The sequence below is a fragment of the Suillus subalutaceus genome, assembly GCF_016647625.1.
Source record: "Suillus subalutaceus strain FC151 chromosome Unknown DFJ58scaffold_4, whole genome shotgun sequence".
NCBI lineage: Eukaryota > Fungi > Basidiomycota > Agaricomycetes > Boletales > Suillaceae > Suillus > Suillus subalutaceus.
The window spans coordinates 189,403-212,317 of record NW_024540253.1 but is presented as its reverse complement, the minus strand read 5'-3'; the positions used below and the strand labels follow the sequence as shown (position 1 = coordinate 212,317).

At 49.2% G+C, this 22,915-nt stretch overlaps 11 protein-coding genes across 11 annotated transcripts; 5 read left to right on the top strand and 6 right to left on the bottom strand.

The window, feature by feature from the left end:
- Positions 1-122: 122 nt before the first annotated feature.
- Positions 123-1,387, bottom strand: DFJ58DRAFT_757720 (Alpha/Beta hydrolase protein). The gene has a single exon (XM_041388224.1). It carries the CDS (start codon positions 1,305-1,307, stop codon positions 318-320), a length of 990 nt encoding a protein of 329 aa, XP_041250199.1. The 5' UTR covers positions 1,308-1,387; the 3' UTR covers positions 123-317.
- Positions 1,388-1,918: 531 nt separating this feature from the next.
- Positions 1,919-4,118, bottom strand: DFJ58DRAFT_757717 (uncharacterized protein). Its single transcript, XM_041388223.1, has 6 exons — positions 3,855-4,118; positions 3,440-3,800; positions 3,205-3,388; positions 2,981-3,150; positions 2,777-2,931; positions 1,919-2,725 (listed from the first exon to the last, which is right to left on the bottom strand). Exons 1-6 carry the CDS (start codon positions 3,990-3,992, stop codon positions 2,327-2,329), a joined length of 1,407 nt encoding a protein of 468 aa, XP_041250198.1. The 5' UTR covers positions 3,993-4,118; the 3' UTR covers positions 1,919-2,326.
- DFJ58DRAFT_910158 (uncharacterized protein) lies at positions 4,119-5,679 on the top strand. Its single transcript, XM_041395171.1, has 4 exons — positions 4,119-4,487; positions 4,537-4,596; positions 4,647-4,817; positions 4,874-5,679. The coding sequence occupies exons 1-4, from the start codon at positions 4,166-4,168 to the stop codon at positions 5,653-5,655; spliced, it is 1,335 nt and encodes a 444-aa protein (XP_041250197.1). The 5' UTR covers positions 4,119-4,165; the 3' UTR covers positions 5,656-5,679.
- Position 5,680: 1 nt separating this feature from the next.
- On the bottom strand, positions 5,681-6,819 carry DFJ58DRAFT_757712 (nucleophile aminohydrolase). Its single transcript, XM_041388222.1, has 6 exons — positions 6,697-6,819; positions 6,567-6,644; positions 6,393-6,514; positions 6,155-6,339; positions 6,011-6,100; positions 5,681-5,957 (listed from the first exon to the last, which is right to left on the bottom strand). Exons 1-6 carry the CDS (start codon positions 6,745-6,747, stop codon positions 5,770-5,772), a joined length of 714 nt encoding a protein of 237 aa, XP_041250196.1. The 5' UTR covers positions 6,748-6,819; the 3' UTR covers positions 5,681-5,769.
- On the top strand, positions 6,820-7,983 carry DFJ58DRAFT_757710 (SAC3/GANP/Nin1/mts3/eIF-3 p25 family-domain-containing protein). The gene is made up of 6 exons (XM_041388221.1): positions 6,820-7,009; positions 7,063-7,132; positions 7,180-7,282; positions 7,331-7,603; positions 7,654-7,765; positions 7,815-7,983. Exons 1-6 carry the CDS (start codon positions 6,905-6,907, stop codon positions 7,947-7,949), a joined length of 798 nt encoding a protein of 265 aa, XP_041250195.1. The 5' UTR covers positions 6,820-6,904; the 3' UTR covers positions 7,950-7,983.
- DFJ58DRAFT_317013 (proteasome subunit alpha type-3) lies at positions 7,944-9,119 on the bottom strand. The gene is made up of 7 exons (XM_041379808.1): positions 9,027-9,119; positions 8,937-8,971; positions 8,754-8,877; positions 8,600-8,701; positions 8,403-8,546; positions 8,243-8,355; positions 7,944-8,189 (listed from the first exon to the last, which is right to left on the bottom strand). The coding sequence occupies exons 1-7, from the start codon at positions 9,093-9,095 to the stop codon at positions 8,033-8,035; spliced, it is 744 nt and encodes a 247-aa protein (XP_041250194.1). The 5' UTR covers positions 9,096-9,119; the 3' UTR covers positions 7,944-8,032.
- Positions 9,120-9,368: 249 nt separating this feature from the next.
- DFJ58DRAFT_713170 (uncharacterized protein) lies at positions 9,369-12,182 on the top strand (the record flags this gene model as incomplete). Its single annotated transcript, XM_041383911.1, has 9 exons — positions 9,369-9,527; positions 9,576-9,730; positions 9,779-9,904; positions 9,951-10,172; positions 10,222-10,672; positions 10,723-11,063; positions 11,114-11,846; positions 11,894-12,030; positions 12,083-12,182. 9 exons carry the CDS (start codon positions 9,369-9,371, stop codon positions 12,180-12,182), a joined length of 2,424 nt encoding a protein of 807 aa, XP_041250193.1.
- A 326-nt stretch (positions 12,183-12,508) lies between these two features.
- Positions 12,509-16,598, bottom strand: DFJ58DRAFT_757706 (P-loop containing nucleoside triphosphate hydrolase protein). The gene is made up of 9 exons (XM_041388220.1): positions 16,531-16,598; positions 15,902-16,479; positions 15,075-15,837; positions 14,746-15,022; positions 13,846-14,692; positions 13,213-13,796; positions 13,111-13,147; positions 12,972-13,057; positions 12,509-12,913 (listed from the first exon to the last, which is right to left on the bottom strand). Exons 2-9 carry the CDS (start codon positions 16,401-16,403, stop codon positions 12,800-12,802), a joined length of 3,210 nt encoding a protein of 1,069 aa, XP_041250192.1. The 5' UTR covers positions 16,404-16,479; positions 16,531-16,598; the 3' UTR covers positions 12,509-12,799.
- DFJ58DRAFT_903384 (PI31 proteasome regulator N-terminal-domain-containing protein) lies at positions 16,517-17,864 on the top strand. Its single transcript, XM_041394859.1, has 3 exons — positions 16,517-16,873; positions 16,925-17,602; positions 17,652-17,864. The coding sequence occupies exons 1-3, from the start codon at positions 16,547-16,549 to the stop codon at positions 17,667-17,669; spliced, it is 1,023 nt and encodes a 340-aa protein (XP_041250191.1). The 5' UTR covers positions 16,517-16,546; the 3' UTR covers positions 17,670-17,864.
- Positions 17,865-17,898: 34 nt separating this feature from the next.
- Positions 17,899-19,218, top strand: DFJ58DRAFT_675830 (uncharacterized protein). Its single transcript, XM_041383108.1, has 4 exons — positions 17,899-18,103; positions 18,189-18,390; positions 18,448-18,644; positions 18,699-19,218. The coding sequence occupies exons 1-4, from the start codon at positions 17,919-17,921 to the stop codon at positions 18,913-18,915; spliced, it is 801 nt and encodes a 266-aa protein (XP_041250190.1). The 5' UTR covers positions 17,899-17,918; the 3' UTR covers positions 18,916-19,218.
- DFJ58DRAFT_836312 (uncharacterized protein) lies at positions 19,188-22,756 on the bottom strand (the record flags this gene model as incomplete). Its single annotated transcript, XM_041392294.1, has 13 exons — positions 19,188-19,240; positions 19,294-19,323; positions 19,382-19,542; positions 19,601-19,890; positions 20,000-20,448; positions 20,491-21,074; positions 21,127-21,485; positions 21,534-21,673; positions 21,722-21,809; positions 21,876-22,001; positions 22,052-22,116; positions 22,156-22,655; positions 22,710-22,756. 13 exons carry the CDS (start codon positions 22,754-22,756, stop codon positions 19,188-19,190), a joined length of 2,892 nt encoding a protein of 963 aa, XP_041250189.1.
- Positions 22,757-22,915: the final 159 nt, after the last annotated feature.

Here is a 22,915-nt window from a genome sequence, read left to right as displayed (position 1 = left end):
TGGTTTCGTTTCCGCGTTCCAATCAAACTTACAGATCCTGGTTCACCGGAAGTTGATTTCACGCTGAACCTGCAACAAAATGAAGCTCTATATCCAAAGGAACCCGTGAGAGATATAGCGACAGACGAGGCAGGTTCATGGGTAACATGAGGCTATAAAATGATGTACGTTAAGAGGTGTCATAGTAACTTACATACCAGCTTCAGTCAAGATCACGTTAGCTCACATATGTATGTAGATAACTTCTCGATGAGGCTCCATCCCCTCTGGAAGAACCTCTCGAAGATGTCTCGTGAACAGTGTTGTGGTACAATTGACTATTGCTCGTCAACTAGAAACTCTGCCCATACCTCATCCATGTGGTATGAAATACTCATATGCCCCCCATCAACGTGTTTGATCCGCGCATTCTTATAATTAGCAGCAAGATAGTATGCGTAAGCCACCGGTGACATGTGATCGTCCTTGCTTGCTGTAAGCAGGATAGGCGGACGAGAGTGTTCCTCGTCCAATGCGTCAGGCCGGAAACCCCAATCCGAGTGCAGAAGGGGTGGCATTAGCATAAAGCCTGCCCAAGACTTGGAGATGCTCTTCATGGCATTCTTAGCCATTTTCCGCACCGTATCCTCTGGTACCATCCCGCGTTCCTCACTCCACTTCGCAAACTCCTCCTGCTCCGCCTGATCCATGATATCAAAAACAGTTTCCCGCAACGATGCCTCTACGCCTTCTATGGTTGCCAACTTTCTCGCCAGCACGAATTTCATCAGATGAGTGAGAAGATTGAATGGTATGTAATACCCGATGGGGCCAGGTAGGATATATAGCGTCCACGTCATGTGTTTGGCGTAATCTTTGTGGTACCGAAACGGGCTGAAAGCGCCCAATAACAACATGCCTGATATGCACCGGCCGAATGGGAACTTGTCATACGGTGCACCATACAATATCTGTGCAGGTGCTGTACCGAGCGAGCCCCCTGCAAGGTATAGTTTGATGTCACGGCCGTTGGAATCCGGATGTATGTGGGACAATAGCGCGGTCATGTCGCTTGTGAGGCAGTCGCGGTATGGTATCGACGGGGGAGGAGGTGACGTGTTGCCCCATCCAGGCAGGGTGGGCGTAATGAAATGAACATTCTTGCTCAGAAAGACATCAGATGTCTGGGACGCATCCCCGACAGTGAAAAAGCCATGCATGTAAAGAACGACTATCTTGCTGGATAGATTTCCTGCTTCTTCGTATGCCAAGGTACGCCCATCGGGCAGAGGAAGAAATCTCTCCTCAGAGCTTATCTCTGGGGACATGAATTAAAGATGGTGGTGCTGACGGACATCGCAGCCTGACAACCAGTATTTATGCCTATCAGCAGGCCGCTGGTGTAAATCGGAAAAGGAAACACTCCTCCCCGCAGCACAGGCGCCAGGCCCGGATATTTCGATGACTCGTAGAGTCGATACGCAGCGAACGTATAGAGCAGAGCTGCACATGTCCTTCTCGTGGGTCGCGGTTAGCCATTTCTAGGGAAACGAAACGGTTTTCAGCGCTAGCTGCGAGTCACAAATTTTAAATCAATGAAGTAACAAAGTCGTTCTGAAATTGTCGCGGCCTCGCGAAGGAACAAACTTTATCTGCGTCAAGCAAAGCAAAGTAGTTACAAGCCATCGTGGTAAAAGTCGGCTCGAGTTCTACTAGCCACGAGCTGTACGTCACAAAGTTGAGCGTACCGTCTTGATACAAGATGACACACTCATATTTGGGACACGACTCTTGCGAGACCGTCCAAAGAAAGCATCAGTGCGAAACTTTGAATTAGGTGACAACTTATAAGTATCCGTACCGTACCGCGATGGCTTTGTAAGCTAGCTGAAGGCGAGCAGATATTTAAGCGAGGTGGCGCAGCGCTTCTTGCTTCGCTGGCGCTGCCATCTTGCAGTCGTCTCTCAAGATCTCACTCTCCAAGTCTTAGCTATCAGATCTCAGTCTTTTTCCACCCACTCGCCACTTCCAGATCAGCGCGGACAAATACAACCAATCATAATGATACTAGGACACGACGTAAACTAACAAGCAAAGAAATTGCATTTGTCCGACCCACAGGACGGCAGCCCCGGGGAAAGTCGAATTGAATCATCGTACCTGTTTGATTTCTTCGATCCTGTATTCAAAGTTTCTAGGCGAATTTGCGAGATCTGGTACCCTATGTTTATCAAGACTCTAATAGCGGTGTGGATGATCGGAAATTGGATTATATGCAACCAGAGGGTTGTAGTACTTCGCCAGCTTATGCTACAAGGTGGATGATGTAGTAGCGGTGATAAGGAACTTATTTCATTTCTAATTCTGCTCTGATAGCTTTCTCGAACTTCGCACAATCAACCACTGTGCCTTCCCTCCTGCTTGTCTCAGCAGCAAATACGGTGAGATGACTCTTGAGCACCTCAGAGACATCAGTCCCCAGTAGTTCTTGATTGTTCGTGCGCACGGCCTCGACAAAAGTACGGATAAGACCCAGGTCTCCGCCTCCGTGGCCACCACCTTCATTTTTCGGGTGGTGCGTCGTCTTATGACCCGTGCGGAAGTCGGCGACAGTAAAATTATTCATATCGCCGACTATCTCGCCGTGCGTGAAATGCAACCGTGTCTGACGTTCGCAAATCAAGGAGGTGTATGCCACCATCGTAAACGAGACGGTGGCTCCTGATGAATATTCGATATTTACAACCTAGAAATGCAGCATTAAAACGCCGCTTTGCAAGAGAGAATCGGCTTCTACCTGATGATCACAGACATCATTATCACTTTCATACACGCATTGTCCGTAAGGTCCATTGCGTAGAGCACCGGTGATATTCTCTATGTCTGGTATTCCGTCCACAATAGTGCTGGCTGGCCAGTGAGTATTTCCGCGAGAAACAGGTTCCAGGTATACTGTGTGGTTCCACTCAGTTTATATGGAGTAAATTTAGAGGTGATCTACTTTTCTTTGCACTGTATGGGCAATCTTGTTCTATTGAACATTCTAGGCAGCGAGTTGCAGTGCCTGCTGCAGGGGGCTTCTTCTCCTTACGAAAATGCTGTAAAGAGCCAAACGAAGAGATTCGCGTCGGAGTCGCAGGGTAAAGCCAGTGGCAGAGGATGTCTATGTCACTTGCATTCCCGATCTATTAAGATGTCATACGTGGTGAACCAAGACTTACTTACTGGCAGCACTTGGTCATGAGAGAAAAAGAACTTTCAGATTCTTTCTTCCAATGACCCCGAACGAAAGAGTGAGCAAAGTGAAAGTAACCAACGGGCTCGATGTGAACCACGTTGATTAGCTCACCCAACTGTCCTGAACGGACCACTTCGGTAACGGCCTTGCTGTAAGGAGAGTAGCGCAAGACTGCCGCACGTGAGGTTTAAAGTTTGCAGCACGACAGGTGATATAGCTTACCGTGACCAACTCCGTAAATGATACCAGCGTTCTTGACTGCCTTCTCCATTTCGAGGCAGTCTTGCAGGCTTGTAGCCATGGGTTTCTCGCAAAGTATATGGTACCCCTGGGCTGCGAATGCCGACACCACTTCACAATGCATGTGGTCTTGCACCGCAACAATTACTGCGTCCACAAGACGCTTCCCAATAGTTTGAATGGTATCAGTGGAAGCCTTTAAGAGTTCCTGCCAGTCATTGAACACAAGGGTCCGATCGAGCTTATGATTACGGGCAAAAATATCGCGGGTCTTTGGCCTCGGTTCTGCAATAGCAACGACCTTGCACTGCTTCGGGTGACCGAGGGCATATTCAGCATAGTTCTGCGTACAACCGTCAATGCACCGTGAGGAGAAAGTACACGATTGACTTCATACAGTCCCTCTCTGACCACAGCCGATGACGGCCAACGTGACAGGCTCATTTGGCAGGGATGCCATGATCGTAGAAGGGGATTCGTTGGACCTGACGCTCGAGCGAGACCAAAGTGACTTTATAGGGTGCAAACGTGACATGTGCCACTTGATGATCCGATACCGAATGCTATATCTGAACAGAATTAAGCGCAGGACCTTATCACTGTACCATGAATGGTATCAGCATTCTGCTGTGCGTCGCAGTCGTGTAAAGGGAATCTACAGTGATTTTGGCGAGTTTACCCAGGGTTGTCACAGTCGGGCTTTAGTGCATGCCTCGCTTACTTCCACGTCTGCTCAAAATCTTGCAAGATGCCCCAGAGCCCAACACGCTGAGCAATGGATATACGCGCTACAAAAAGCGTGTTTCTATGAAAAATACGATTCCAGAGACGCCTACTTTCGCTTCAGAAGGCAGGACTCACTCAATTTTGTTGGACGACGAGAACCCAATCATCGAAGGACATCTTTATAACAGACACAAGTCACTACCACCCAGGGTTCGTCTTGTGAAGCCACTACAATATACCGGGGAGCATGATCATCCGCGGGAAATGACGGACGAGGAACGCGAATGGTGGTCCAGCCCTTACCGTGCGTTGGGTGCACCGTTTCTGTTTGTCTACTTATCGTTCTGATGCAGTCAGGATGCTCGCTTCACCATTGCGAGAATGTCAAATAACGCGTAAAAAGCTACCCTGTGGTGAGTGAATAGCAAAGGCTCATGTTACACCTCCTTAATCCCATTCCCAGACTTTCTCATTCGTCTAGCACCTGTGCGTCTCCCGGCCTCTCAGGGAGTACGCGAACAACAGATACTAGTTCCAGATGGTGTCGAACATCCTAAATTCAAGCCTCGTCGATCCACACCTGCGTGCTATATTGTATGCTGGAAAGATGCCGTTCCATATGCAAATTCTAGAAGTGCGTGACGAGTCTCAACTTTATCTTTATTCCAGCCACAACTGAGCTCTTCTCAGTCCCGCTGCGCAAAATCTCACAAAACTTGACTGTGGCGCCTTTGCTATCGGTGCGCATCGGTTATCAGCTCCGTTTACGAGTCCTGCAGGAACTGGAACTTCTTACTAAAAGGCTTGCTGCGAGCCCTTTGGACGACCCCGCGGCGACGGTGCTCCGAAGACTCACTCGTTCTGAATGGAACATAGTTCGGCAAACTAACTCGATACCCCACAAAGATGCAGTGGCCCTGATGGTAGTACCCCCAGTCAACCGGAACCCAGAAACAAAGGAGAAGCCACAATCCTCCGCACAGTTGGACATCGCTGATATTGTGCAAATCGATACTGACAGCTCAGAAACATCATCGCGGCGTCTTCCCTCCCTCTCCATTCTCCATCCAATCACGGGTGATGATCCAGGTTCTCCTCTTCTTCCAAATGCGCAAGCTCCTCTCTACCACGGGTTGTCCTTATTTCCTGCCCGACCACAGCGAGCAGCACTGCATAAAGCACTCTGCAAGCTCCTTGAGGTAGAGCGTAGAGCACGGTCGCGCTCACTTCCGGCCCCTGGTTCTTCTAAACATGAAAAGTCTTCGCGAGTCCGTGGTGATGCCAAGGGAAGCCACGCGTTCCTGCTGTGTTCAAATCAGCATACTGCCAAACGAGCGGATGTTGTGTCTTTGGCGATAGCTCTCTGGAGATTGCGGATGTGGGAGGGGCAAGCTTACGGTTCCCCTGTTGAGACGAGTCACTGGGAGGTTGATGCAGGATGGAGGTTATCCTGGGCAGAACGGATGTACTGAACAGCCATACCGAGTGTGTATAATACTCAGCCATGACATTTAATTACGAGCAATATTAATCAGAATGCCCACTTGTGGGAAGAAGGTGTTGTGATTTTGCATAAATCTACACATCTACTCGATAGCCATTGCGGTCTGTTCCACGCTCTTTTTCACCGGCCCTGACAACACCTCACGACCTTCCCAGAACTTAGGGAGTTTGTCGCCGGGAACAAAGAGCCGCTCGACACCGTCCTCCGTGATCACGCACATGCGGATGACACCTCCTGATGAACCGTCTCTTGCCATCGCAAGTGCAAGGGCTATGCGAAACAATTAAACAAAAGGCAGAAAAGTGATGTTTTCGAGCACGCACTGTTTCTCACGAATTCGACGGTCTCATCCCGTCCCCACCCATCTTGGTATGTAGCATCACAGTAACCGTATACATATGTTGAGCCAGAGCCTGAAAACATGATATAACTGGCTCGGTGTCGAACATGAAACATGCAAGACGCACCTCCAATGGCCCACGGCTGGCGGAAAAGCCCTCCGCCTAGAGGAATGTTATATACACTTGGACCAACCTCCTTGTCCCATCCAGCAACGATGATACCCGCGCTGAGAGCATCCTTATTATCATAACAAATATCCTGGAACATGCCCGCAGCCGATGAAACTGGAGGGTGGGCGCCGTGGATTTGTCTAATAGTGTTCAGTACAAGCAAATTCGACACTGTTGAGATATGAAGACGTACGTATATAGCTGCAGGTAGTTATGTACTATGTCTGCGACTGCTTGCGTATCAGCTGCAGATCCTGAGCGACAGCAGTATATCCGATCGTGGACATGCGTGAGCTTGTCTGTTACACGGTTGGCCTTTGGTTTGTAGAGATGAGTAAATGAACAGTGAGCGGGTAAGAGTGCGCACGATGTAGCTTCCAGTCGTTGTACGACTGTCGGCGCCGATAACGACGCCCTTGTCGAACTGAACTGCCATGATAGAGGTCTGCCAATGGCATACATTAACGATAATAGAATGATAATTTGAACGCTTATACCCCGAGATTGACCTCTCCACTCTTGAGCCTGTTCATGTCGATGCGATCCATGCTGCTGTCGTTGTCGTCGTGTGTTATGAAGAAGTGTAATGACAATCTTGAGTTGTGGCTGAGTGGCTAAGTAGCGCTGACGCGTCTGGACGCGTGTTCTCTACTTACTTGTTTCTGATTTCCATTCATCGAACTCGTAACTTTTGTTATATTCACAATGGCTTCTCAGAAATTGGCTACACTATACAACGAGCTACAGCGTGCATTTGATGCGCGACCGTCAGATCTGAAGAAATGCGGGACGCTGCTAGCTCAGCTAAAGGTGTGACCAAGTTGATCCAAAGCTTTGTGCATGCATGACTGACTTCATGCTAGGTTGGTTTGATAGAAGCAGGTCTATTGATCCCCCAAGGAGAAACAAATCTCCATGACTTGGTCGTTGCTCGTACGTCAGAACGCTCTGTGATGTGCTATATGATGACAGCGGGACAGGTGATATCCTCGAAATCGGTGTCTTCTGGAGTATAAGAGCGAAAGACGTCCCTTCGTTTGATAGATATTTCTCCCAGCTGCACACTTTCTACACGGACTTCAGGCATGTATAAATCTTCTACCCAGATTAGCTTTTCCTCACAGGCATCAGATCAAGCCTCCCTCCATCGAAGCGTGAATTCGCAGTCCGGGGCTTGAACCTCATCCGTCTGCTCACACAAAATCGCATTGCTGATTTCCACACCACCCTCGAATCACTTCCACTTCCTGCTGATGAGATCAACACAAATCCATATATCAGACATCCAGTGAATCTCGAGCGCTGGCTCATGGAGGGTAGCTACAGCAAAGTGTGGAATGCCCGTGAGGAAGCACCGGCTGAAGAGTATAAATTCTTTGTAGACAGTCTTATGGGCACCATTCGGTGAGCTGTTTTCTGCTGGTCTGATCAACGTCACTGAGGGTTATTGCCAGGAATGAGATTGCCAGTTGCGAGGAGTCGGCGTATGATAGCCTCCCGTTGAAGGACGCTGCAACCCTGCTATTCTTTCCCTCACAGTCTGGGTTATTGGTGTTTGCCCAACAGGTAGCCACTTTAAAGTCCCCGGAACTCTCCTTGCTGATATTATTTACAGCGCGGTTGGCAGGTAGATCTGACGGCTGGCATGATAACATTTGCAAAGAAGAATGATGAACAAGTAGAGATTCCAACGCAGAAGCTCATTGCAGCAAACCTGGCATACGCTCGCGAGCTAGAGCAAATTGTATAGACACCACTCAATGTTTGGCTCCTTCACACAAAACTTTCTGAGCGAGTTGAGGAACGATGATATCAAGCGTACTATTGTCCGAATTACTCAAAGGTCTCTAATGTCTCCTTAGCTTTCCTCTTTGCCTCTTCGAGGAGGTCGTCTGGTACAGGTAAATGAAGGTTGTTTGACTCAACACCAACCCAAGTCATCTCTAGTTCAAATTCCTTCTCTTTGTTGTCGTCATGGACGAGGTATATTCTGCGGTGAAGTATTTAGGTGAGAAATGCGAACACAGGTGACGGACAGCGTACATCCTTGCAGCTTCCATAACAGCTTCACGCATCGACAGTTCTGATAGTTTAAGCTTCTCCAGCTCGGTTTTGGCCAGCTGACGGCCTTTACCGACTGCTGCACCGTGATATCCCTGGCATATTATCAGTATCGAGATGGTTTGACTTGCAATGCGCTCACTAGGCAAACACCACTAGGCTCAACAATATACAGTGAAGGACCACTCTTGTCGACGCCACCAAAGATCGTACTGACGCCGAACGGGCGGACAGACGAGTACAACGTATAGGTTTGGGCATTCCAGCTTACAGAATCTGACAGGGCCTGGCGATAGTGGATGAGTATAACATGCTGACGTTCCAGCGTAATCTGATCACCTTCACAGTTAAAGGCTCTCTCCACTGTTTTCGAGTCTGAGCCCCTGCGTCACGAGCCAGCTGTGATATTTTCCTGCCATCGGCAAGAAGACCAGCAGATGCCTTAAGCAGACATCGTACATGAGCCCATTGAGAAATTTGACAGGGCACTCACCATGCCTATATGTTTGTCTACTGTTTGAATGCGTCGGTTAGCTCCTGGGACAAGGAGCTTGGAGTGTATAAGCTTCTCCACAGCAAGGACGACACCATCCTTGACGCGTAGACCGACAGCAGTGCTGATTTAACGGAGCAGATCATTAGTATCAATTAAAGTACTGAAAGAAAGCTTAGATACCCTGAGTTCTCTACCGCCTTGTTGGCGTATTCGACCTAGGGTGATAAGATTGAGAACATCGCACTGTTCGACGGGTTTCAACGATTTCACCTGAAATATACGGCCATCTGGTGAATATGTACTAGCTGAAAGATCGTAGCCTGTCCCGATGGAAGTCATGGTAGTAAGTATGCAAGTGAGCTGTCTTCGTACGCGCAAGCTTGAGCGCGTCAGCCCGTGGGAAAGAACAACCGAACCAGGTCAGGCGCGTTTCTGAGCCGGTTCGTCTTCACTCCCTCTTCACCGACGCGACTAGTATTAACTATGACCCAAGATGATTGGAGCACAATGCTGGAAGGACATCCGATATTTACGCTTCCAAAAGGCTATGGAGGACCAACAGGACAGTCAGAGGAGTCGCTGGAACTTTCTACGAATACACTGAAGAAATCTATGCTGGAGGGGTCTTCGGACGATGAACTTCCCCTGTCAGGACGTCGTCAGGTTATGGTCCTCAAGGACTCTGATCTAATCGTAGCTGCTGGATGCGAACTGAGGATAACTTCTCTTTCTGACTCTAAGCTTGGGAGGAGTACGAACAAGTCGTTCAAAGTACGTGCCAATTCTGACAATCCTCGTCGCGACTCACCGCCAGAGAAGGTCTTGAACACACCAAATATCCAATTTGGGATCCACCAACTCGCACTAAATCCAAGCGGGAAGCTCATAGCTGTGGCAGGAGCATACCAGGTTGCAGTTGTGGTCCTCCCTCGCGCTGGCTATTCCAAGCTTGTGCCTTCTTCTGTGGACTGCAAGTAAGCGAGCGATTTTTGTATGAATGTCAACCTAATCCATTTGCAAAGGTCAATCCAAGTAGGATTTTTCTATCATCATTCGCATTCATCTGCCCCCATAGCCAAGATCGAATGGCACCCATGGGGCGAAGCAGGATCCACTCTTATGGTCATGACTGTCGATGGGAAACTAAGGTCGGGTTTACAACGATCAGTTTAGTATATCACTCACCTTTTTCAGAGAGTATGACATTTCGGTTGATACTGAAGAGCCCCAACAAGTTCTGTCCTTTGTTCCCGAGAAGAAGACCTCGAAGTCATATCTGGCTGAAGATCCAGCCGAACGCGAGGTCGCATCATTCACTCTAGGAAAGGGAAAAGCAGATTGGGGCCCGCTCACCGTCTATGCCGTTATGAGGTCAGGGGACATCTATGCTATATGCCCCTACATGCCCCAAAACGCGTAAGTTTTATCATCTCTCGTGTAACACTGCTTCTTAATCGATTCTAAGATCTGTACCATCGTCTTACGTCCACGCCCTGGAGTGTTTCATTTCCGCCAAACAGGAGTTTCTATCTCAGGGAACATCTAGTGGGATATCAGCCCTTTCGACGCTCTACGACTACCAGCGGAAATATGTTACAGCCTTACTGAAGCAACTTCCACCGGGGACTGTGTACCCGGCAATCTCTCGCTCCTTCTCTATGCACCCTCCCATGAGCATCAAAAGCCAACCGATGCGTCAGGGGCCTTTCCTCCTCCAACCTTCGCCTCGATCATTGGAAGACAGTGAAGGCGGTGATGCAACGGACATCGCGTATATTGCTTTCATTCGTGATGATGACGATGAAGATGCAGGCGAGACTGAGCGTCTTGGGGTTGTCATTATCACTCATCAAGACGGTCAAGTTGATGTGTGTCTAGACGTAGAGAAAGTTGAAGCACGGTGGGAGAGCAAACAGGTTTGTTGTCGAATTTGTTGTATCATTGCTGCTTATGCATGCGACTCCAGGATAAATCTCAGGACTTGCCTATGCTAGCAGTTTACGAGTGCATAGACTTGGGCTTGATTTCGATGCTGAAACAGACATATCCTTGTTCATTGGGCACATCCATTCTCGACCTCCTTCAAGCAAACTACCCTGTCTTATTGATGGATCCGATACATGACGATACTGTCTACGTCTACCATGCTTTTGGCGTCCATGTCCTTGATTTTGGAGACCTACTGCAATGTCTCACCAGCGGACTCCGTGCAGATGATGACGACGGTGTTGCATTGAATCAAGCATTGCAAAAGTCGGCAGGCACGCATGTCGTGCCTTTGCTGAATACCTATTCAGTGGACCGAAGGTATGCGAATGAGCAAGCTTCCACGATCTTAATGACTCACCAGTCAATAGATGCTCCAATCCGATTATTGCTATATCTGTGCCAAACGACGTCTATCTCTCATACAGTATTCTAATCCTTACCTCCGTCTTCCGTTTCACATCCTTCCCCCTCAACCTTCGTACCGATCTTTCTCTCTCTCGGACAGCTCCTGATCTTCCTGACAAAGATAAAACTTCTGAAGCGGAGGATTTTCTTGTGCCCATTGAAGGGCCATCGTCATATATCTCGCTTTTAGGCACGGAGCCCTTCGTGCCACCTCCAGTGCTTTCGCGTCCCTCTGGACTGCCTAGTAATCCTCGCATCGCGGTCGGGATCCCAAACATCAAAACAGAATTCGTGCTCACCCCTGAAACATTGCGATATCTGGGTTCAACAATTGAAGGCTTGACGTCACAGATCCACGAAATTATCCTCGCATACAAAGCCACAGAAGTACGAGCCGAACTGCAGGCGAAGGAATTTGAACGGCAACAACAGAAGTGTAGTGCGATGCTTGATATCATTGAACAGCTGAGCACCTCGCGGAAAAGCGCAGTCAAAGAGCGGCTTGAGAGAATACGGGAAGCATACAGGGCGCTGGCATCGAGGCTGGATCACAGACTGCAGACGCTTATGCAGCAAGCATCGCCGAAGCTTAGTGAATATGAGACAAAGTGGTTTGAAGAATTACGGAGGATGAAGGCGGAGATCGTTGGGGCGGGCAGGTACGACGAGCAATCGCTGGCTGCGCGGACATCACTGGTAATTATTCTTACCGTGGGTTTGGATCTTAGCTGACTATTGTGTAGCTCAAACGCGAGTACGATCGAATATTGCCCAGCTTGAATGACATGGCTGCGAAGGAGACAGAGCGCAAGAAGCATTTGAGTGAGAGTGGACTGGGATTATCCCAGGCTTTCCAGTTTGGAGAGCGATCAAACCAAGAGTATGTACTTCGAGTTGAACTAGCGGCTTCTAAGCTAATATGATTATTATAGGCGCACCAAGATAGCCGAGCTGGAGGAAGAGATCGTGAAAATGGCATCGAACTTGGAACTTTCGTTGACTCGCCCGCCATCGCTGCGGGAAAGCCCCTAGGACGACTAGTCAGCACTTTTCTATCTTTGATCTGTTGTATTTTCGTCTGTCTGAGAGCATAAATAATCGCTGTAGGATACCGCTAGTATTATGATCTCGGTCCACGATTGCTCAGTACTTCGAAGTTCCAAATCTTCGACGTGCAATGTTTTAATCATATCGCATGTACCTCTTACTCACTTCGATTAGCCACACCAGCCGCATGCAGCCGTAGGACTTTCTAAGGAAGCTACATCAGATGAGCCAAAGATATTGGCTCGTCCTTTTAAAATTGTATCAGGCCACATGTATCCCTCTGTTGAACTCGAGTTTGATTGAGTTGGAGCACTTTTTCGATGTCGCGATATGAAAGGTTTAGTCCGTGGTAGAGTTTATTAATAGTACAAAGGCTAAATTAAGGTGTCGACATCAACATGGAGGCGAAGGTTCTTATGAAACCTGAACACAGGTAATTCCTCGCTTGCTATCTGTTCTTTAAGTGCATATCACCGAAAAAACTCGCCAGCAGCACGTTAGCCATGAATATATCTACATAGTCCAAGTGCTACTTAACAGGCAACTGTCGGGGCTGTATAACACCATACATCGAAGCAGCGACCAAATTAACGCCCGGAACTTTACACAACGCTGTATCTCCCCGCGACTGCGGTGGGATTCCGCATTTCTGCTTGCAGTGCTGCAGCAGACGCTTCGATGAGTAAACGTTTGATCTCTCGCACAGCTTGTTCCACCTAAAAGGGAGTCAAATCAATTGACCACACCAAGTAACGCGCGATGAAACGTGCTCACTCTGTATTCCTCGTTGGACTCGATCAGGAGATGGAGTTTGGGTGGTCCTTCCAGAGGAGGCTCTTTCCCAGATTCGTAATATATACCTGTTACAATCAGGTTAAATCCAGATACTGAACAGTGATGTTTCTGGACAAACCTTTGTTGGTAACTGATGCGCCTGTCATATCGATAAGCTGATGAAGGGGAAAAAATGTGAGCATATGGCCGGAAACCAAACACGTAGCTGGGAACAACACACCTGAACCATGGTTTCCTTGTTGGTAACCCTCCATCTGGCCTTCTGTGGGTAGTCATTGATGGGTATGATCGCGTGGAAGTCTGTAGAGTCGACGTTTGCTTTCCTGAGACCACTTTCGTCTGCCTGGATCTGAGACTGCAAGACCAGCCTCGTTGCCTTCATCTGTGCGTTCAGCTTTGCCATGACACTGAGGGCTTGCTTGTGCGCGGCTGTGTCTTTCCCTGCACGCGCAGCAGCGTCTTGAGCAGCCTTAAGTGACGCCTGAAGTTTCTCTTCTTCCTTTGCATGTGCGAGTCGCCTGGCAGCTGCAGCTGCTCCGGCCACTCCAAGTAAGCCCTTCGAAGAATCGGGAGCGGGGCCGCGCTTGATTTCGACTTTGAAGTTGCCGAATGTCATATCATCGCCAGCAGCGGTAGGGGTCTTGACAGCAGCTTCATCTACCTTCTCTTCTTCGGGTTCACCGTAGGCTTTTCGTTCTGCTCGATCTTTAGCCTCACGCTCTTTGTCGAGCCTATCAAGACCTTTTCCACCAAATCCTGAGCCGGCGACTTGCGCCTTCCCAGACTTGACCTTTTCCAAGAAGCCTGACGACGTGATAAGCATAGATCACGAATACAATAAAGCGAAACATACCGTTGGCCAGTTCCTCAAGCTCACCCGGAACAGCTGCATTACTTGCCTTGAGCGCACGGTAGATATCAACAGAGTATCTTTCTTGTTCAGGAGTTATGAATGTAACACATGTGCCTTTATTGCCCGCTCTCCCCGTACGACCAGCACGGTGAACATAGTCTTCCATATGATTAGGTGCGTCGAAGTTGATAACAAGCTTAAGCTGTTTGACATCCAAACCACGGGCAGCGACAGAAGTGGCAATGACGATGGGAACAACTCCGGATTTAAAGTCGGCAATGGTAGAGTCACGATCAACCTGATCCTTGCCTCCATGCAGGGACATGCACAAGTACCCTTTGCGCATAAGGTCGCGTAGCAGGTTATCGGCAGCTTCCTGTCTGTCGACAAAGATGAGAGTGCGACACTCAGGGTCTTCGTTGTACATCTGCCCCAGGATATCCAAGAGTCGATTGAACTTGGACTCCTCGGGACGCACTTCGACAATCTGCTCGATCTCCGCAGCGACTACAGAACGCCCGCCAACAGTGATTTCAAGAGGTTTCTGTAGGATTTTCCTTGCGAGAGAGTCCATTTGTTTTGGGAACGTCGCAGAGAAGAGCACTGTTTGGCGGTCAGGTCGAATGTTGTTGATGATCTTCATGACTTGAGGTTCGAAACCCATGTCAAACATCCGATCAGCTTCGTCCAGAACCACATAAGTGACACGCTTAAGGTTTGTCACCCGGCCAGAATTGGCAGTGAGGAGATCGATCATGCGACCAGGTGTGCATACGATGATCTCTGCACCCTTCTTCAGCTCAGCAATCTGGTCCTTGATCGGGGAACCACCATATGCGCACACAGCCTAATGATGCAGGATAAGATATTATAGATAGATCAAAAACACGAGAAACATACGCGAAGATTCATCACCCGCAAGAATGGCTTGCATTCTCGATGTATTTGCACTGCCAGCTCGCGGGTAGGAGTCATGACAATGGCAAGAGGGCCTTCCATCTGCTCCAGGGGCCGCTGATCCTTGATATGACGGAACAAAGGAAGGAGAAATGCTATGGTCTTCCCTGAACCTGTCTTTGCCACACCAATGACGTCGCGACCAGACATAATTGCAGGGATAGCTTGAGCTTGAATGGCGGTTGGTGCCATATAATTAAGGCGTTTGATGACGTCCAAACTTTGAAATACGTCAGCCAAGGACTGAACATGGAAAAGTAGTTGATACGTACCAGCTGGCTGGAAGGCCAAAATGACTCCACTTGGTCACTGGCCGCGGGCAGTCAATGCCACGGATTTTAATGCCGTCAAGTTCTAGTCGCAAGAGGTCAGCTTCCTCGTCTGTCATAGCAGCAATGTCTGGAGGAGGAACATAAAATTCCTTCCGGAAGAGCTCATATTTGACACGAGAATGATCGACAGCGGCGATATCCTTCTTCTTTGCCTTCTTTGCCGCAAGGGCAAGTATGTCTTCAGGATTAAGGTCAGTGGTGTCAAGCTCGTCTTCCACAATAACGGCCTCTACGACTTCATCCTCTCCATCATCACCCATACGTTCGGCGAGAGGTTTAGAAGATATGCCTTTGCCACCATTCATCTTCTTCAAGTCTTCCTCGTCGACTTTCTTCACTTCAACCGATACATTCGACATGAAGGCATCGAGGGGGTCGATCGCGTCCTCGTCCTCTTCCATGGCGTCTGCAGCCTTGCTTTTAATCGCCTGGTCCATCCTGTTCGCCTCTTCGTCGTCGTCGTCAACTTCCAGGTCGCCAACACTAGCTTCTCCATCAGCCATTGTCATGTCGACGGCAGGCATTTCGCCAAGGGTCTCAAGTTTCCGCTGCTTGGTCTCGTCTGAATCGTCCATGGCCGCAGCACCCTTTGATACTTTTAGAACTTCAGGTTTGAGAGGAAGACCCTTGAGCCCAAGACCTGTTAGGGCTGCACGGTTCAGAGAAGTCCCAGGTTTGGCGGGCGTTGTGGTCGGGGCAGGAACTAGTAAGGCGTGGATCAAGTGGTGTGAAATCATGAAGTGCCACTCAAATTAAACTGTGCTCACCTGGTGCAGATTTGCCTGCAAGAGCCATGGCTTTGACTTTAGCCTCGTCAAGAGCCTTCTTAGCTTCGCGGTCCTTCTTCCAAGCCTCCAGCTTTGCCCTCTTCGCCTTGAGTTTCTCATCTTCAGGTGGGGGAGTTTGCGTAGCACCTACGGCTGCTTGAGGTTTTAGAGGAGGAGAAAGCGGACGCCTGTCCCGGTCTTTGCGGTCTGTTGAACGAGAGCGCCGACGGTCATCTCTTCTGTCATCTCTGTAACTGTCGCGGCGCCTGTCGTCTCTGTGTCTATCATCGCGGTACCTGTCGTCACGATAACGGTCTTTATCACGTTCCCTATCCCGGTCTCTCGGGCGATCACGTTCTCTATTGTCACGTTCGTCGTCGTATCTCCTGCTAGGTCTTTGGGTATTCCGCCTGGTCGGCGAAGGAGACCGGGGTGAACGATGAGATGGTCTTACCCTTTTGTTTGATGTGTCCGGGGAATATGATCTATCCCTGCGCACCATGCTTGTATACAACGACTTGGTGGTGGTGGTCTTGAAGTAAGTGTTGTTTGGTCTTGTTAGCTCTGGAAGGTCTTGACTAATAGGTAAGCCGCGATCATCCCAAGATTATCTTGCTTGCTCACACTACCTGCAAGACTTAATTCATGGCTAACAACGTATTGGACCCTTCAGCACTTGTTGGACTTCTTCTTAACTTACTACCATCGACAAACAGGACCTTGACGTCTCCTCATGATGGTTTGGCAGCGCTTGTCCACTCAGCCTTTTCTGCACTTTCGTTTCGTTTAATTGCAACAGATGACACATCTTCTGCGAAGGAGCACCCTAACAACGTTTTCCCTGATGATTGGAACACCAAAGGACTGGTAGATCGTACCTTCCGTTACAGGCATGACCAAAGCGGTCTTGAGTTTGTTGTGAAGGTCATCAAGCTCGGCCAGCGTACGTTGATCAGCGCAATTGCTGTCGAAGTGCGTCAGCTTCTATGGATTCGAATAGTAATATTAAATTTAGAATTTTAGAGTGACAAGTCTGCGTCTCTGGATGTTGCAACCAACGATTTTGTCTCACCGTCGTTTTACCCCTATGACGCAGCCAAGTCAGACGCTCCGCCGCTGGTCCACGGCTTCATTTCGTCCAACCGTATCACGGATTTCATATCTCAGCTCAAGCTCAAAATAATACAGAAACTTATTCCGGGACTGCGCAAAGAAGGGTATATCGAAGAAACTGAGGATTCATCTAGCAATGCTGGGCCTGCTCCACGCGCGGAGAATCCCCCTCCTGCTCGTCCACGACCAGAGTCGCCACCTTATCCAGATGAGCCATACCACTTACCGCCCGGTTTACGACCCCGTAATCCGCTGGAGATCGGTCGTCGAGACCTTGATCCCTTTGGTGGTATCAACCCTTTCCAGCCTCCTTCACTATTCCCCGGCAATGGAGGAGACGGGATGTTTGTTGGTCCAGATCACCCAATATTTGGTATGAGAGGTAACCGGGGACAGGAGATGAGAGGACCATGGGGTGGAGACGGCTATCTCCCTCCTATGGGAGCCCCACCGGGTGCTCGTTTTGATCCGATAGGACCAAATCCTGGCCCCTTCAACCCAAGTTTCAACGGGAGACCCCGACGTGGACCTCCAGGAAGCGGGAATTCAAGAGATCCTGATAATGATGAGTTTATGCCCCCTGGAGCCGTGAGTATATGCTGCAGTAAAACCATTGTAGATGCTTACCTTGAGACAGGGAGATATGTTTATGTGAGAACGATGCAAGAAGCTGTAAATTTTGTGTGACTGATGAATTGTAATGAACTTTGAGGGCAATACAATAACTACGATTGTCAGGATATGCCATATGTGTTCTCTCTCTTAGTTAGCCGCTAGTACAACGTCGTAACTCGCTGTGTATCACCGGTATTCCCGAAATGGCAACGTGCTAGATTAAGCGGGCTATAAAGCCGGTCGCTCATAGCCTAAGAGCAGTAATAAGTATCATCCTCACTAGCACACCATGCCCCCCCTTCGCGCACACAGCCCCCAACCGCAATCTCCTACATCTCCAATGCGTCCCAAGAAGACCGTGGTGCTCCCAGGCTTTCGCGCACCTCCCAAGCCCAAGCCCAAACCCATCACTCAAATGACTGCGCGAGAGCTACACGACCAGCACGATCGGAATGCAAGATTGTTAAACTCGTCGTACGTGGATTTTTGCCCCCAGGTAATTCGTGATGATGGTAGCCTCTGTGGCTCCACTATTAACCTCGTGCACATATGCTTTTAGATCAGCCTGTACGTCTGCCCTCGGACAACGCCTTTCGGCCGAGCAAGCAGCTATCGAATCTCGCCTGCTCGAACTCGAGGGCGTCGAGGAAATTCGCAACGGTCTTAAGAAGACCAATATCAATGCCGACGAGATCATGATTGTCGACCAACCACGCATGCCTCGTGTAATCGATGCCAAGCATAGGGCATTGTCCCGCTACGTAAGTGTAAATACATGTATTAGTTTCGATCGCTCATAAGTCCTTGGGACACTCCAGGCGCCCATCGCGCCCAATGGTGCTCAACAGGTTAGCTCCCTGAGTTTACAAGAAGCAATAGAGCTGGAGCAACGCGCCCATGTCCAAGACGCAGCGAGACAACAACGATCAGATGAACGTAAGAGGCGCATTGGGCTCCCAATCAGAGGGGAAGTCCTTTCCAGAGCAGAAATGGATGCACGGATGCGGGCCTTCATGTGAGCGTTTTCTTACTCACCAATCTTCACGATAGTTCTAAATCAAATGAACAGTAGCTATAAGCCGACGGACTCTGACCTCGAAGACGATATGGATGATGATGATGATGACGATGAAGACCCGTCAACATGGTTTGAAGACGACCAGGATGATGGTGTCAAAGGTCAAGACATTATCGAACCGGACCATGAAGAACTCTCTAGCATTATTCGAGTTGATGAGAGCAGAGCGCGATACAGCACGTTCTTCGAACCCAGGGATGGTGATTGACATGTATAGCATAATCCATATAATATGTGAGATATGCACTATTTTACTTGTAGTCGTATTATGTGTCGTTAGAGAAAGTGTGCATGAGTGTACATGCGATTCAAGAGCGTTCGATCAACCAAACAGCAGAACTGGGTATGACAACAGATATTCTGCGCGTCTTTCCTCTACCGCGCGTGAATGGGGCAGCTTCTACCTTTCTTCAGCCACGAGGACAAACAAGCTAGATTGAGCATTGATCAGCATGTCTGTTGCTTACGGAAAGCAAGTGCTCACGGACCATTGTGGAAACTACAGAAGCAGCTGAGCCTCGCTACAACAGCGCCTGCATTTACAACGTCAGTTGTTTGACTCTTGTGAGATATAAAATCTGCATACCCTCTGTAAACTCCTCTAGGCAAATGACACCTGTGGAACCATAACTGCTCGCATCATGGTCGCACAAGAGCAATAAAACAAAACTTACATTCGACACCCAGAAGTGCGCTTTCGCCAGGCAACTTATACACCAGATATTTAGCAGCTTGAGGTGTTGTCCCAGCGTCTCCTTCTAGACAAATCTTCACGTGGGCTTCTTGTTCTGCCGGTAGTCCGAGATCTGCAAGACTAGTGCTGCACACAGGGCACCTGGGATCGTCGCCATCATCACCAACAAGTTATGGTGCCAACAAGGACCCGGACTTACTCTGCAAGGTCGCTTAGTTGTGAACTAGACTCCTGCCTGTGGAGCTGTCCAGGGGTCATGAGTCTTCTTTGATCGACTACGATTCTTTCCATGGTGGACGAGGTGGAGCCTGAGAATCTGGTGGGGAGACTGGCATTGATCTCATCGTTACATCCTTGACAGACACGCTGAGTTGAAGAGGATGCCGCAGATTCCGGGAACACAGGGTCACGAACAATGACGGAAGGATCGAGGAGTGCTCGATGAGAAGAGCAACGGTCACAAAAAATCCGACCACACTTGCGACAATGCTAACAAAAGGTCAGACAACGGAAGAATAAGTGGGGCAGCGGTTAATCTTACATGCTGGGAAGGATTACAAATCAATCATTGAAAAAAACTCGACGTAGTAAGACTCACTCTTCTTAAAAGAAATCCAAACCGCCGACGACAATCATTACAATTGGAAACCATATCGTCTCTTTCCCATTGCGCATGGACTTGGTAAGGCGTCGGGGCAGTCCACCTGGGACTTAAAACTTTCTGAGGTGCTTCATGGGTGGGCACGCGGAAGTCAGGTGCTTGAGAGAGGTGAGAAGTCAAATCTGTAGGTGGACGAGAAACGGAAGGACGGGAAATGCATTCCGTAGAAGCTGGGTTGGCAGACGCGCCTGGAGGCGTATAACCAGGATAGCGGAACTCCTCTTCGTCGTCGTCGTCATCTTCCATATAATCGTCATCTGGACCTGAGATGAGCAATCTTTGATTACCAGCTGCGAGTCGGCGACGCTCGAGCTCTCTGCTGTAAGCATTGAGTAGGACTTCGGCCTGAGTTTTTCGTTCCGTATCATCATCGCCTTGGATAACATCTGATTAAATGATGCATCAAGAGACTGTATTAAAAGGCTTACTAAGAATGCCCTGTCGCAGTTCAGTAGTTGCACGCTCAAGTTTGGCAATGGCACGCCTTGCTTCGACAGCAGATAAAGTCTCCCCGCCGACGACAGCATCCCGTTGAGTTCCGACCAGATACCGGGCACGAGAGACATAGTCCTGGGCGGATGTCAGTCTCGTGGACGTCATCGTCCCGAGTTCCTGTCCTTCGCCTTCTCCAAAATCGCTCTGGTCGTCCTGGGTGAACGGGACGAGAGAGCCGTCAAGTGCAAGATGGTACATGACACCATCTGGCTCCTGGAACGGTAGAGGCGGGACGTCAAGCCTACGACGCATCACGCGGACCCAGCGTCTGCGTCTGACCCACGTCGGAGCGCGTGCGGCCGCAGATACAGAGGTCACCGAGCTACTACTGCTTGTACGGCTGTGGCTTCTGGAAGAAGTACCCAAGCTAGCTGTCATGAGTCCACTCCCGTTCAGTAAACGCTGAAGCTGAGGAGGCGGTTCGGCAGTCCAGGTTTCATCGGGTGAGGAAAAGTCCTGTGCATATTGCCAGGCTGCCTCCACATCAACCCCAGGGTAATCCAATGTCCAATCAGACCTAAAAGACGGATTAACAAATATGCTCATAAAAATAACCTGCTGGTCCTCACAGCCAGAAGTGACTTCTTTCGGTGTCTTCAGTGGAGGGCCTGTCCCTGGAGCTTGGTTCTGGTAATGTCCAAGGATCTTCAGTCAGTGGAAGCTGGACACCACTACGCCAGGCAGTAACTAGTTTGGCGCCCGCGTCATTTGGGGAAGGCAGTTTCAACTCGAAGAGTGCACGCCGGCCGGGCTTACCAAGGCCAGAGTGTGACCACTTTGGCTTCCCACCAGACACTGCCAACGTTTTCAGCCGTACATCCAGGCACTGGTTCTCGTAAAGGATCAAGGGAACGGTCGTGTGCACCGCGAGAGGGTTGTATGGGACAGTTGTTCCGCGCCATCGCTCTGCTTCTGATTTTTGCAGGATCTGGGAGACTTGAGGAAACGCTTACAATAATTAAGAAAGTGAACGCACCCCACATATCCATACCTCGAACACGGCAGCAGCAGCGTCATATGCAGTCTCACCCCAAATATTCCGGACAAGGGGATTTGCTTCTTGCTTTGTAAGTAGATATATCACGATAGGCGAGTGTCCTTTTGACGCCGCATTCACTGGCAAAGCGTTTGAGAAAGTAGGGAACAAAATTTTTGAACGCATACTGAGAGGAGTCCATCCACCTTTACTCTGAACGTCCACACTAGAAATACCTCCATGCTCGCATAACCATCTCACAATATCAAGATAACCCTAAGATACAATAAACGTAAGATTCTTCGCAGGAAACCCGACGATGATGGTATCAGTAGGACATACTTTTGAACAGGCGTTGTGGAGAGCTGTCCAGCCATCAGCATCGCGAGCATTTACGTCTGCTCTATCTGGTAGTAAATATGCAATGATTGGTAGGTGGCCATGAAGAGCGGCTTTGTGTAAAGCAGTCTTGTGACCATGTCAGCGTCGGTGTGTGTGGACTAAATATCTTCACCTACTTCTCCTTCGCGGTCCTCTAGATCTGGAATTGCACCGCAATCTTCAACCACTGAGGCGACAGTGACTTGAGTACATATAAAGAGTAATGAAAATCATCGCTTACACCACTTGACAATGTCCAAGTAACCTCGACTAGCTGCGGTATGCAAAACAGTGAAGCCTGTTCGAGAGGACGCATCATTTGACAGTGAAAAGGCCTCAACTTGACCGCCTTGCGAAGCCGTCTGAAAGAGCTTCTTCAAAAGAGATAGGTCCCCAGAAGAAGCGGCCGCAGACAAAGCCTCCAACTGAGCAGGAGATGGATGAGGTTGGGTTGGTGCAGCTGGTGGAGATACTGGAGATGTAATTACATCCACCGGCACCATAGGAAGTGAGACGGGCACTTGTTCTTCCTCTGCTTCCGGATCCGTATTGGAAGTTGCCACTTCTTCTGAGGAAGGTGGCCTCCCTCCACTAGCGACAGCAGCAGTCTCTTCAGTGATACCAGGGTAAACAAATTCCTCCTCTTCCGAGTCTGATTCAGGGTATGTAAATCCTTCTTCGTCACTCTGGTCAGAAACGTCGCTGGCAGTTCGGGATAACTGTGTATCAGACAAGCAAGACCTGACAATTGTCAATATTCAAGGACGCGTTCAAAAGGCAATAAAAAATGCGCACTCCTCGATAGTCCCTAAATGAGGCTTTCCCAGTTCTGTAGTGGCCATGATGGATCAAAGTAACGCGTTTCTGCCCGTACCACTAATGCTCGATGTTTCCGATGGCACTACTGTGGGAATTAATTGCCATATTTGGGGACAACTGAAGGAGTGAGTGTATCTGACGTGCACGTGTAGACTATCCATTTACCAGTAACGGTTGGTCGT

Coding starts and splice junctions, on each gene's coding strand:
- DFJ58DRAFT_757720 (XM_041388224.1), bottom strand. CDS start 1,307: ATGTCCCCAGAGATAAGCTCTGAGGAGAGATTTCTTCCTCTGCCCGAT.
- DFJ58DRAFT_757717 (XM_041388223.1), bottom strand. CDS start 3,992: ATGTCACGTTTGCACCCTATAAAGTCACTTTGGTCTCGCTCGAGCGTC. Junction 3,801..3,854: donor GCTGTGGTCAGAGAGGGACT/GTATGAAGTCAA, acceptor GGTTGTACGCAG/AACTATGCTGAATATGCCCT. Junction 3,389..3,439: donor CATTTACGGAGTTGGTCACG/GTAAGCTATATC, acceptor CACGTGCGGCAG/TCTTGCGCTACTCTCCTTAC.
- DFJ58DRAFT_910158 (XM_041395171.1), top strand. CDS start 4,166: ATGCCTCGCTTACTTCCACGTCTGCTCAAAATCTTGCAAGATGCCCCA. Junction 4,488..4,536: donor ATGGTGGTCCAGCCCTTACC/GTGCGTTGGGTG, acceptor GTTCTGATGCAG/TCAGGATGCTCGCTTCACCA. Junction 4,818..4,873: donor TCCATATGCAAATTCTAGAA/GTGCGTGACGAG, acceptor AGCTCTTCTCAG/TCCCGCTGCGCAAAATCTCA.
- DFJ58DRAFT_757712 (XM_041388222.1), bottom strand. CDS start 6,747: ATGGATCGCATCGACATGAACAGGCTCAAGAGTGGAGAGGTCAATCTC. Junction 6,515..6,566: donor CAACGACTGGAAGCTACATC/GTGCGCACTCTT, acceptor TACAAACCAAAG/GCCAACCGTGTAACAGACAA. Junction 6,101..6,154: donor CCAGCCGTGGGCCATTGGAG/GTGCGTCTTGCA, acceptor TCATGTTTTCAG/GCTCTGGCTCAACATATGTA.
- DFJ58DRAFT_757710 (XM_041388221.1), top strand. CDS start 6,905: ATGGCTTCTCAGAAATTGGCTACACTATACAACGAGCTACAGCGTGCA. Junction 7,283..7,330: donor ACTTTCTACACGGACTTCAG/GCATGTATAAAT, acceptor CACAGGCATCAG/ATCAAGCCTCCCTCCATCGA. Junction 7,604..7,653: donor AGTCTTATGGGCACCATTCG/GTGAGCTGTTTT, acceptor GGTTATTGCCAG/GAATGAGATTGCCAGTTGCG.
- DFJ58DRAFT_317013 (XM_041379808.1), bottom strand. CDS start 9,095: ATGACTTCCATCGGGACAGGCTACGATCTTTCAGCTAGTACATATTCA. Junction 8,878..8,936: donor AAGGCGGTAGAGAACTCAGG/GTATCTAAGCTT, acceptor CCGTTAAATCAG/CACTGCTGTCGGTCTACGCG. Junction 8,356..8,402: donor AGCCTAGTGGTGTTTGCCTA/GTGAGCGCATTG, acceptor ATAATATGCCAG/GGATATCACGGTGCAGCAGT.
- DFJ58DRAFT_757706 (XM_041388220.1), bottom strand. CDS start 16,403: ATGGTGCGCAGGGATAGATCATATTCCCCGGACACATCAAACAAAAGG. Junction 13,797..13,845: donor GCTTGAGGAACTGGCCAACG/GTATGTTTCGCT, acceptor TCACGTCGTCAG/GCTTCTTGGAAAAGGTCAAG. Junction 13,058..13,110: donor CGCATCAGTTACCAACAAAG/GTTTGTCCAGAA, acceptor TGATTGTAACAG/GTATATATTACGAATCTGGG.
- DFJ58DRAFT_903384 (XM_041394859.1), top strand. CDS start 16,547: ATGGCTAACAACGTATTGGACCCTTCAGCACTTGTTGGACTTCTTCTT. Junction 16,874..16,924: donor TCAGCGCAATTGCTGTCGAA/GTGCGTCAGCTT, acceptor TTAGAATTTTAG/AGTGACAAGTCTGCGTCTCT.
- DFJ58DRAFT_675830 (XM_041383108.1), top strand. CDS start 17,919: ATGCCCCCCCTTCGCGCACACAGCCCCCAACCGCAATCTCCTACATCT. Junction 18,104..18,188: donor GCAAGATTGTTAAACTCGTC/GTACGTGGATTT, acceptor ATATGCTTTTAG/ATCAGCCTGTACGTCTGCCC. Junction 18,391..18,447: donor ATAGGGCATTGTCCCGCTAC/GTAAGTGTAAAT, acceptor GGGACACTCCAG/GCGCCCATCGCGCCCAATGG.